The following is an 11,928-nucleotide window of genomic DNA, read 5'->3' on the forward strand; positions in this document are numbered from 1 at the left end:
TTCAGAGATTATTAGAAAAGATAAAGGGGTATTGAATTAGGGGGAGGATAGCAAACTGGATTAAAAATTGGTTAGAAGGGAGAAAACAGAGTAGGAGATGAGGGCAGTTCTTCAGAGTGGTTGGAAGTGGATAGTCATATTCCCACAGGGTTCAGTTGTGGGTCCAATTCTGTTCATTGCGTAGATTAATAATTTTGATATAAGCATAAAAATTCACAGATGATACAAGAATAGGTAGTATAGTTAATTCTTTATTAGGTCAAAGGAAGCTGCAAGAGGATATTGATAAAAGTGGCAAATGGAATTCAGTGTTCGTAAGTGTGAGGTGATGCATTTTGTTAAAACATAACACCATATTCTGAATAGAATTGGCTCTCTGCTGTAGAAGAGAAGGGAGATTTGGGGATACAGGTTCACAGGACTTAAAGGCAGCACCTCAAGTTAATCATGCAGTAAAAAAGCTAAAGGAGGTCTTTCCACCTCTCTCTTTTCTAATATAAAAACTAAGAAGTAGTGATGTGCTTATGTAAAATCTTAAGACCTCCGAGTATTGTGGCAGTATTGGGCTCCACACTATAAGAATATTGAATTTTTAGAGGGTACAGCACCCGGTATGAGCAAATGCAAATACTGTACAAACAATGACACAAAGAATGTGGTCTTTTCTCGTTAGAGTAACAGAGATTGTGCCTCTCTATCACTGTGTGTGTCTGTCTGTGTGTGTCTCCACTGTGTGCATCTCTTGCACCCACCCTCGCTTTCTCTCTCTCCCTGTCTCCCTCTCTGTCTTTCCAGCTCTCTCTCTCTCTACCATGTATATGTCTTTCCCCTGTGTGTCTCTGTTACATGTGTTTCTCTCACTTGTGTCTCTTTTCCTTGTCTCGCTCTGTTGCGTGCGAACGCACTCTGTCTCTCTTCCCCTCTCTCCATTTCTTTGTATCTTTGTCTCTCTACCATGTGCGGTTCTCATAGGAACATAAGAACATAAGAAATAGGAGCAGGAGTAGGCCATTTGGCCACTCGAGTCTGCTCCGCCGTTCAGTAAGATCATGGCTGATCTTCTACCTCAACTCCACATTCCTGCACTATTCCCATATCCCTTGATTCCCTTAATATCCAAAAATCTATCGGTCTCTGTCTTGAATGTACTCAACGACACAGCCTCCACAGCCCTCGGGGGTAGAGAATTCCAAAGATTCACCACCCTCTGAGTGAAGAAATTTCTCCTCATCTCAGTCCTAAATGCCTGACCCCTTATTCTGAGACTGTGACCCCTGGTTCTAGACTCCCCAGCCAGGGGAAGTATCCTCCCTGCATCTACTCTTGTCAATCCCTGTAAGAATTTTGTATGTTTCAATGAAATCACCTCTCATTCTTCTAAACTCCAGAGAATATAGGCCTAGTCTACTAAATCTCCTCATAGGACAATCCCCCCATCCCAGGAATCAGTCTGGTGAACCTTTGTTGCACTCCCTCTATGACAAGTACATCCTTCCTTAGGTAAGGAGACCAAAACGGTACACAAGAGCGGGGGAATGGGACTGACTCGATTGCTCTACAGAGAGCCAGCACGGACTCGATGGGCTGAATGGCGGCCTCCTGTGCCTATATGACTTCCAATCCGCGGGAACCGTTCTAGAATCTATGGAAATTTAGAAAATGACAATCAATGCATCTACTATCTCTATAGCCACCTCTTTCAAAACCCTAGGATGTAGGCCATCAGGTCCAGGAGATTTATGGCTTTCAGTCCCATTCATTTCTCCAGTACTATTTTATTACTACAGGTAGACTATCCTTCATCCGAAAACCTTGGGATCAGCTGTGTTTCGGTTTTCGGAATTTTTCGGATTTCAGAAGATTTTCGTCTCCGTATCTGACAACAAACACTGTTGCTTAGCAACAGCTTGTAAACACTCGGGCCCTGCCTTGGAAGCGTCTGTGAAGCTGTTGCTAAGCTACAGAGACTCTTTCCACAGCCTGACTGTTTAAAAAAAATGCTAGGGGAAGATAAAAAAAATGTTAGGGAAGAAAAAAAACTGAACGAAACGGCTGCTGATTTCTGCCGTTAGATCGAGGTTTCCAGCTCCCCCTGCTCTATCTGAATTCCTTGACTTAGCTGGGGCTCGACTGCCGCCGCCAGTTGTGGGAAAGCCGGATATTGGCTGACTCCTACACTAAGCTGGCCCGCAAATCAGGTCACGGGGTCGGTGGGGGGGAAGAAAAGACGATCGGACGGGCCGCTGCAGCTATCGGACGGGCCGCTGTATTGTTGGGTTCACTCTCCCGGTACCTGCTTCACACTGCCCGGCTCGGCCTGCCATCTCCTACCCAGGAGGGAACTCTGTGACCCTCTGCCCTGCTCACGGAAAGGCAGAGCTCCCGGACCACTCCTGTCATGTTTGGCGCCACTCGGGTCATGTCGTGCGCACGACTTACGCTCCATGAAAAAACTTTCGGTTTTTAGAGGTTTTCGGTTTTCGGAAGTGCGGATAAAGGATAGTCTACCTGTAATTCTAATTTCTTTCAGTTCCTCATTCTAGCTAGACCCTTGGTTCTCCATTTCTGGGAAGTTTTTTGCGTCTCTTTGCAAAAGCTGTCCAAAAAACAGCTAGAAGGAAGATCCCCAGAGGTTGCAGAGTACACTACATCCCTGGTCTCACCAAGGAGAATGCTGAACTCTACTGGGAGTATGTCTCAATGTTTGAATCTGACCCCTTCTCAGTGGAACCAATATCTACCGGTGAGAAGGTGATGTTAAGTATCTCTCAAGAACGTCAAAACACCTGGAACACCTTGATAGAGACAACAGATCTTACAAAAAACAGCAAGAAGGCATGGTCTCTCATACGCAAACTTGGAGGTGAGCCCAAGAAAGCTGCCCAACATCCAAATGTGTCTGCTAACCAAGTTGCACACCCGTTGCTCCTAAATGGAAAAATCAACAAGAAACAACCAAGAGCACAACTAGATAGGAAGAAGTACAGCGATGATCCTGGCTTCACTGGACCATTCAGCATGGAAGAGCTAGAAACTGGTATATCTAGTCTAAAACACGGGAAAGCAATTGGTCTTGACAACATAGCAACGGAGCAGATAAAGCATTTTGGACAGAAAGCAAAGAAATGGCTCCTACAATTGTTCAACCACTGTCTGACAACACACAAGCTACCTAATATCTGGCAGAAGGCACATGTAATAGCACTATTAAAGCCTGGAAAAGATCCCTCAGATCCTAAGAGTTTTCAGCCAATTTCACTGCTTTGCCACACCTATAAGCTGTTTGAAAACCTGATACTCAATAGGATAGTACCAACTGTAGATGAGAAGATCATTCCAGAGCAAGCAGGTTTCCGCCCCGGCAAATCAACAACAAGCCAACTGCTCAACCTCACACAACACATCGAAGATGGTTTTGAGCAAGGGATAGTAACAGGTGCTGTTTTTGTAGACGTCTCCTCTGCAAGCTTCTAGAGATGACAAAAGAGATTCACTTAACAGAGCTGTTAGAAAGCATGCTTCAGAATCGCCAGTTCTATGTTGAACTAGGTGGGACGCGCAGCAGGTGGCATATTCAGAAGAATGGTCTTCCTCAGGAAAGCGTGCTTGCACCGCTGCTGTACAACATCTACACGAATGACCAACCTATAGACGGTGTTACATGCCGTTTTATATATGCTGATGACTTATGTGTCACTGCCCAAAGCACTGATTTTAACACTGTGGAGAAAACGCTTTCTGAGGCCTTGGAGGGACTAAAATCCTACTATGAAGAAAACCACCTTCGCGCAAACCCATCAAAGACGCAAGTTTGTGCATTCCACCTCAGAAACCGTGAAGCCAAACGCCAGCTGAAAGTAACCTGGTGTGGAGCAACACTGACGCATTGCAAGCACCCTATCTACTTAGGAGTCACCCTTGACCGATGCCTCACCTTCAAGAACCACATCGAGACGACAAAGGCAAAAGTGAGCGTACGAAACAACATCCTGAATAAGCTCACTAACACAAGATGGGGAACAAGCCCGAAAACATTGCGAACCAGTGCACTTGCTCTTTGCTATTCCACTGCCGAATACGCCTGCCCTGCATGGGAAAGGCCGACTCATGCCAAGAAGATGGATGCTGTTCTGAATGCAAGCTGCCGATTTATCACAGGTTGCTTAAAACCAACAACCACCAACAGCCTATATATCCTGGTGGGTATCGCTCCCCCTGATATAAGAACGGTAGCCAGCAAGAAAGAACGACTCCGTCAAACATCAGATGAGAGACACCCTCTGCATTGTCATACACCTACACCCAGCCGCCTAAAGTCAAGAAAGAGCTTCATGAACAGTGTTGTTCCATTACAATCAACCTCATCTGAAGCCCGCATCGCCTTGTGGAAAGACCGGCTCGCCAGTCTTGAACAACCCTCAGCGATGGAAATTTTACTTGATGAAAGCCTTCCCCCAGGAGCTAATTGCAACTGGGCAACCTGGAAGTGCCTTAACAGACTTAGGACCGGTGTAGGTTGCTCAAAGGTGTCACTAAGTAAATGGGGATATTCAACCAGCCCGACAACTTGTGAATGTGGAACTGAGGCACAGACTATGCAACATCTCCTGCAATGTCCATTGTTAGAGGAACCCTGCACTGTTACAGATCTTGCCGAATTCAACAACAAGGCGTAAAAATGTGTCCAGTTCTGGCTGGGCTATGTATAGACTGTCCGTGGACACGATAAGAAGCAGCCCAATCTATATGTAGATTAAAGTCACCCATGATAACTGCTGTGCCCTTATTGCACGCGTCTCTAATTTCCCGTTTAATGCCATTCCCAACCTCAGCATTATTGTTTGGGGGTCTGTATACAACTCCCACTAACGTTTTCTGCCCCATGGTATTTCTCAGCTCTGCCCATACAGATTCCACATCATCAGAGCTAATATCCTTCCTTACTATTGTGTTAATCTCCTCTTTAACCAGCAATGCTATCCCACTTCCTTTTCCTTTCTTCCTGTCCTTCCTGAATATTGAATATCCCTGGATGTTGAATTCCCAGTCTTGGCCACCCTGGAGCCATGTCTCCGTAATCCCAATTATATCATATCCGTTTACATCTATTTGCGCAGCCAATTCATCCACCTTATTATGAATGCTCCTTGCATTAAGACACAAAGCCTTCAGGCTTGATTTTTTAACACTCTTAGTCCTTTTAGAATTATTATTTACTGTGGCCCTGTTTGTTTTACACCCTTGATTTCTCTGCCTTCCACTTTTGCTTTTCTCCTTCCTGTCTTTTGTTTCTATCCTTGCTCATGCCCTCTCATTCTCTCCTGTCTCATCTCTGCCTGCCTTCTTCTTTTCCTTTCAGTGTGCCTTCCATGCACTTTCTCTCTCCCTCTGCCTCCATTATGCAATCTCTCTCTCACTCTGCCTTCATTCTCTGCCTGTCTATCCCCTTTTCAACCTCTCTCTGCATCTGACCATCCGTCCCTCTCTCTGCCATTTTCCTTCCCCCTTTGCCTCCCCCTCTATCTTTGCATGCCTCCTTCCCCTCTGCCCCTCGCTCGGCTTCCGTCTGCCCCTCGCTCGGCTTCCGTCTGCCCCTCGCTCCACCTCCGCTAATATGAAACCGTGAGTTTTAGTTATGGCATTCGTCTTTTATCTGCTACCAATACATGTCTAACTAACTCTATTCATACCGGCTACTCCTTTACATTCTCCTAACTATCTGGCAATATTTCTTCTCTTTTCTCACATACTGTTAATGAAGTATTGTGTGCTATATTCCAGGCTTAACCTTGTACTTTTGCAACTACTGCAAATTTAGACCATAATATGTGTATATAATTTTTTTTTAATATATAAAGGCATATTCTACCTGCTACACCTATTCTTACACTGCCCTCACCTCTCTCTGCTTTACCCTCTCCTCTCTCTGCCTTGCCTTCGACTCTTTCTGCCCTGCCCCCTTCTCTGCCCTGCCCCCTTCTCTCAAAAATGAAGTCTGTTGTACATTATTTATAAAGTATGTATATTTATCTTAGGTGTGCGTTCAGAAGAGAAAAAAGCCTGCTTCTCAGAGAAGAAAGAAATTCAAGACACACAATGACCATCTGGCAGGAATACTGGAGGACTATACTGAAGGAGTATCTGGCAAAGAATAACCAGGCTGAAAGAGGAAGTAGAATGATAATTGAAGAGAGGCTGATTAATTCAGCAGAAATGTTCTGTGACTGGTACAAAGCACTGGAACACTGAGCACAACTTTTCTAACTATCCTTTTGTTCAGTTACTTCAATCTAAAGCTTTTCTGTAGTGGCTAATTAGTGAATTGTGTGAAAGCAGAATTACAAATCCAGTCATTACCAATAGGATTGGGGCAAAAAATTGTGGGTTTTTTGGTCTGAATTTTTGCTCAGTAAAATGTGATGCCTGCATCATTGGTTCACAATTTTATTTTGAATTCTAAAGTGGTTTCAGGGAATATTATAATAAATAGTAAGCAAAATTCTTGAGAACTGCTTGATGGTTGATGTTCAGTTTTCACCAACATCTCTCGGAGCTAACCAGTGTCTCATACAGGGTGCTACACAGAGTAGCCGGGAAATTCCCCTGAGCTGCTCCCACTCCACCTCTGTAACTTCACAGAAATTTGGCAGTCCTCCATTTATGCACATAGGTGGCAGAGCAGAAGAACTGAGAGAAAATTCCAGACTCGTATACATATGAATCCTTCTATGGTTGATGATGGATAAATGCAGCTGTCTCTTCCACAATATTGTCAAACTTTAGAATGGAAGTATTCATTAATTATGTACACCAAAATTAAACTCTTCCCTTCAGCTTGACAATTGTACAATTTTCCGACCCTCAGCTTTTCCACCCAAGCCAATTTTTGCATTCTAAAAAATACACCTTTTTATTCTCATAATTAAAACCAACATCATTCCACACTAATACATTAGGTCAGGGGTTTCCTAACTGTGGCCTATGAGCCCAGGCAGCTCGGTTCTATTTGTCTTGTTTCTTATTCACTGGTTTGTCCTGTTTAAATTTTGTGGGCCTGGAGATTTGGAAAGGGCTGTTCTTGGCTCTTTTGCCTCACTCACGGTTAAATCCCAAATCAGAACAGTATCAGCTGCTTGAGATATTTGCAAATTAATGGGAACATGGATTTAAATTTCATGGCCTGGATTTTACAGTGCTTTTATGCTGTCTGAAGTCTTCAGAATAGCCCCGCAAGTTCCGGGTTTCCGCATGCGTGAAAACCACGAACTTGCGATCTGTCAAGTTTCGCTTGGACAGATAGAATCATAGAATGGTTACAGCACGGAAGATGGCCATTCGGCCCATTGAGCCCGTACTGGCTCTCTGCAAGAGCACTTCAGCTAGTCCCACTCCCCCGCCCTTTCCCCGTAGCCCTGCAAATTTCTTTCCTTCAGATACTATCTAACTCCCTTTTGAAAGCCGTGATTGAATCTGCCTCCACTGCATCCGCTACAAAATCATTTGGGCTATTTGCCCAGCGAATGCCCACAAAATCCTTACACCACCTTTACCAGCATGAGGGTTAAAATAAATGTTAACATTTTTTTAAGTGATTTAAAGATACATTTAAAATTAGTTTAGGTAAATTTTGATTTGTTTAATTTTTTTTTCAAATTTAAGTTTTTATTTTAAATGCTTAATTAAAGAGTCTTTTAATTAATTTTGAACATGTGATCATTTACTTTTATTTAAGTAGTGAGAAATTTTATTTACTTAGGGATTTCTATTCTTATGGGGATTCCGTATGTAAGTGGTTTTTGATTGGTTGGCCTGGGCCATGGGATCCCAGGGATGCTAGCGAACCGCATGCGCCCCTGGAATCTGTGGGCCTTTACACAGGTCCAAGACCAGAAGAGTCCGAAGCTCCGGAGACACCAGGTAAGTTCATATGGTTTTTTTGGTTCAGAGGCAAGTCTCCCAATGCAATTTCCAGGCCGTTGGGCTAGAAATTCGGGTCCCCACGGGTGAGTACGCGCTGGGTACTCACGCTTAGGCCCAACGAAAGTGCCGGTTTCGTGCAACACAGGAAGGGGTTCACAGGTCGAACGCGTGCGCCTGGAACTTCCGTTTTTTCCCCCAGATTTCTCCAGGAGGGTAAGTCTCCAGGAGCTACGCTTTTAAAAAGCAGTCGCAAGGCCTGCTTTTAACAAGGTAAGTGGTGAATTAAGTAAAATTAAAACATTTTTTCCACAGGTTTATTATTTTTAAATACTTTAAAGGTAAAGCCCTGCTAAAAACTGCAATTAATTTTTTCAAAAATTTAAATTATTGTTTAAAATAGTTATTTTATGTTTATGTAATTTATAGTTATTTTTAAAATGTGATTTAAAAAAAAAAAAAAAAAATTATTTGAAGTTTTAGTTATGTTTTGGGCTGAACTCTAATTATAGATTTGACAGGCCTTCCTGTCAAATCTATGAATAGAGATTCCCTGCTACAATTGGCTCTCCATGGCCCACGTGATCCATGGGGACGCTTTGAACTAACTCCGCCCCTGGGATACACAAGCACTGCACGCCGGCAGTTGGAGCAGGCCCAGGATCGGAATCCCACAGCACAACGGCCAGCGTGCTAGGTAAGTGCAGGTCGGGGGCTTGCACCCGCAGGAAGCCTCCGACCCGAATTTCTGGGCCATTATGTGGTCCCCATGGCTCATGAAGACAAACAGCTGGGACACTCCTGCACTTGATATTTTGAACAGTCATAACATGAAAGCAGTTGAGGTCTTGAACTTTAAAATAAAATACAGTAAAAAAAAAAAAAAATTCAAATAACCTTTACCAGATACCAGAACAATAATCTCTTGCTTCACAAATTAATTCTATCCTCTTAATATCAAAATTATTTATCCAGTAGGATCTATTTTTCTTTGCTTGTTAATTTCTTGGTTCCACATTCAAATTGCAATATTCAGTTAAAACCTTACTGGTACAAAAGCAAAATACTGCGGATGCTGGAAATCTGAAATAAAAACAGAAGGTGCTGAAACTACTCCGCAGCATCTGTGGAGAGAGCAACAGAGTTGGCTGCAATTTTCCCTAGCTCGGCGGGTCCGTGGCGGGCGATGTCTGTGGTGGGTCGCGACCTCGCTGCTGGCCGCATCCCAGCCTCCGACGTGAATTTTTTTTAAATTTCATTTATGGGATGTGGGCGTCGCTGGCAAGGCCAGCATTTATTGCCCATCCCTAACTGCCCTTGAGAAGGTGGTGGTGAGCTGCTGCCTTGAACCACTGCAGTCCATGTGGTGAAGGTACTCACACAGTGCTGTTAGGTAGGGAGTTCCAGGATTTTGACCCAGCGACGATGAAGGATCGGCGATATACTTCTAAGTCAGGATGGTGTGTGACTTGGAGGGGAACTTGGAAGTGGTGGTGTTCCCTTGCACCTGCTGACTTCATGGGTTTGGGAGGTGCTGCCGAAGAAGCCTTGGTGAATTGCTGCAGTGCATCTTGTAGATGGTACACACTGCAGCCACGGTACGCTGGTTTCCCCTGATTGGGCTTGCTAAGCCCGCCCAGCGAGTTTCACGGCCAATTGAAGGAAGCGGGTCTGATGACGTCATTTGATGACGTGTCATCAGCCTGTTTCCTTAAAGGGACCATGCACAAATTTAGTTTGACATCCGTGTTCTACAGCATTGAGGTGCTGCTGATGAGCACTACACAGAGGTGCACGGCTGCACCCAGGCTCTCCCATTTTATGGAAGGAGTCACTGCACACAGGGAGGTCCTCTTCCCATGGGTGGAAGAGACCTCCCCAGCAGACCAATGCAGCCTGGTTGCACATTGCACAGGAGGGCACAAGCAGGAATGTCATCAGGAGGACCAGGCTGCAGTGACGCAAGCATTTCAACGACCTTGTAGATAACGAAACGTTATTGCAAAGCCACACTAAAGCTCAATGTAAGCTCGAGGACCAGCACCTCATCTTTTGATTAGGCACTTTACAGCCTTCAGGACTCAACATTGAGTTCAACAATTTCAGACTATAACCCCTGCCCTCATTTCTTCAGGCGGCACCTGTTGATGATTCTGCCATCCCCATTTGCAACATTTAATCTCTCCTGCCTTCCAACTGAGCACAGACCCTTTTGTTCCTTCCTCCCCTCCCCCCCACCTTTCCCTGCCTCTGCACCTGCTTAAAACCTGATACATCCCTAACTTTTTCCAGTTCTGATGAAGGGGTACAGACCTGAAACGTTAACTCTTTCACCATGGATGCTGCATGGTCTGCTGAGTGTTTCCAGCATTTTGTTATTATTTCAACCTCATCCTGCTGTGCCACTCATTACATCCCCATCACTCTACCTTTCCTACCCTACTCCTGCACATCCTTACACCAACTTACCTTGCACCTCCACCCATCCCTCTCTATCTACATTATCACTTCCCCATCTCACGAGCCACCCCTCACACTCGCCCTCATCCGAGTACAATCATACCAACTAACAACACAAAGGTAGGCACTTGTGTGTTTTAGCCAATGTTCATGTAAAGTTTCCGTTAATGTGCTGTCAAACATTGAAATCTTTATTTTCAACACTTTGCATTCTTGAACAGATTTGTGTGCACCTTTGGAAGTGGCTTAGTGAGTTGCAATGAATGGTGAGACATAACCGTACCCCCCGCAATGGTGATGAGTGTGAAAGGAATGGCTTGAGCATTGTAGGGATGCTCTATGTGGGGTGGTGCCAACCTGGCGCATCATGTGGCAGCCAGGGTTTACAGCGTCAAGTGAAGTAAATGTGGCCATGGTGAGGCCATCCCTGGCGTCCTGGGCAGCAATGTGCTCGGGTGCTGATGCCCTATGTCCTGGGCAGCAATGTGCTCGGGTGCTGATGCCCTATGTCCTGTGCAGCATCAGGTGATTGCGCAGAAGGTTTGTGTGGTTGTTGGTGCTGCTAGTGTTGCGGCTGATTGTGGTCAGATTCTGAGGACCAAGGTGAGAGTATAAACCATACCCATGCTGATGGGATAGATGGCAGGTGAACTTGAGATGACAGAAGCAATGGGCTTGATTTTAATAGCCCTGAGGAGGTGGGTTGGCAGCGAAAATTGGAAAAAATGGCTTCAGACTGCCAACCCGCCTCCATCTCACCCCCATGTGATTTTTGGGAGTGTTGGGTCAGCCGCTCCCAAACTGACCCAATTGGAACCGGTGGGACAGTCTGTTAACTGCCTTGCTATTTCTATTTTGATAGTGGTTTTCATGCTTCTGGCTCCTGTTTCCCATCTTGTCAGAAACAGGCCAGCTGCAAGGAGACGAGTTGCTGGAGGATATGATTTGTAGTCATTGGTGCAGCACTTTAAAAGTGCTCCTGAAACATGGCTGACATTCAAATGCAACAACTTTGTTGTTGGAGGTTTGGGATAAATTTTTGCAAATCTACTGACCTTGTGACTGTTCAAGCTGACGCCCATCTGCAGTGTGACCTGATTGGAATAATTTCAGGCCACTTCGACTGTGCACTTGCAAGCTTCTTGCCTCAAATGAAAGCTATAGCAATGGGATGGGAACCATTTATGTCTTCTCATCCTGGTCGTCATAATCGGAGAAGCAGCAGCCACGTGGCTCAGCACAGATCTTCCTCGGAAGAAGAGGAGGAGGAGGCACGATGTGACCAATGCAGCATCCCTCCAGTTCACTGCTGCCCGTCAAGCAGGGTATGCACACTGCCATGCCACATTCGCATAAGCTTACTCTTCAACCATAGGTGGCTACCATATAGCTCTCTAATTGTAGGCGACCTTCCTCCAATGCAATACATCATCTCTGCTATAGCCAGTTCTTTCCTATCACTTTCACCATCGGAATTACAAATGCAAGTCGCCCTGAGGCCTCAATGCGCATTTGCCATTTCCCAGAACAACATAGGCCATACATTCAACT

The 11,928-nt window shown here is 45.0% G+C and overlaps 1 protein-coding gene across 6 annotated transcripts in view; it reads left to right on the forward strand.

Annotated features, from left to right (window-relative positions):
• gtf2e2 (general transcription factor IIE, polypeptide 2, beta) overlaps positions 1–7,706 on the forward strand; it is a 246,407-nt gene extending 238,701 nt beyond the window's left edge. For all 6 annotated transcript variants that reach the window (XM_086010207.1, XM_086010198.1, XM_086010176.1 and 3 more), the window contains one exon: positions 6,036–7,706. In XM_086010207.1, coding sequence (XP_085866333.1) covers positions 6,036–6,100 — 65 coding nt within the window. In that variant the 3' untranslated portion in view covers positions 6,101–7,706. The remainder of the gene's footprint in view (positions 1–6,035) is intronic.
• The last annotated feature ends 4,222 nt before the right edge of the window (positions 7,707–11,928 follow it).

Source organism: Somniosus microcephalus, chromosome 2 (assembly GCF_052327205.1).
Source record: "Somniosus microcephalus isolate GS21.2 chromosome 2, FLI_Smic_1.0, whole genome shotgun sequence".
NCBI classification, from domain to species: Eukaryota; Metazoa; Chordata; class Chondrichthyes; order Squaliformes; family Somniosidae; genus Somniosus; species Somniosus microcephalus.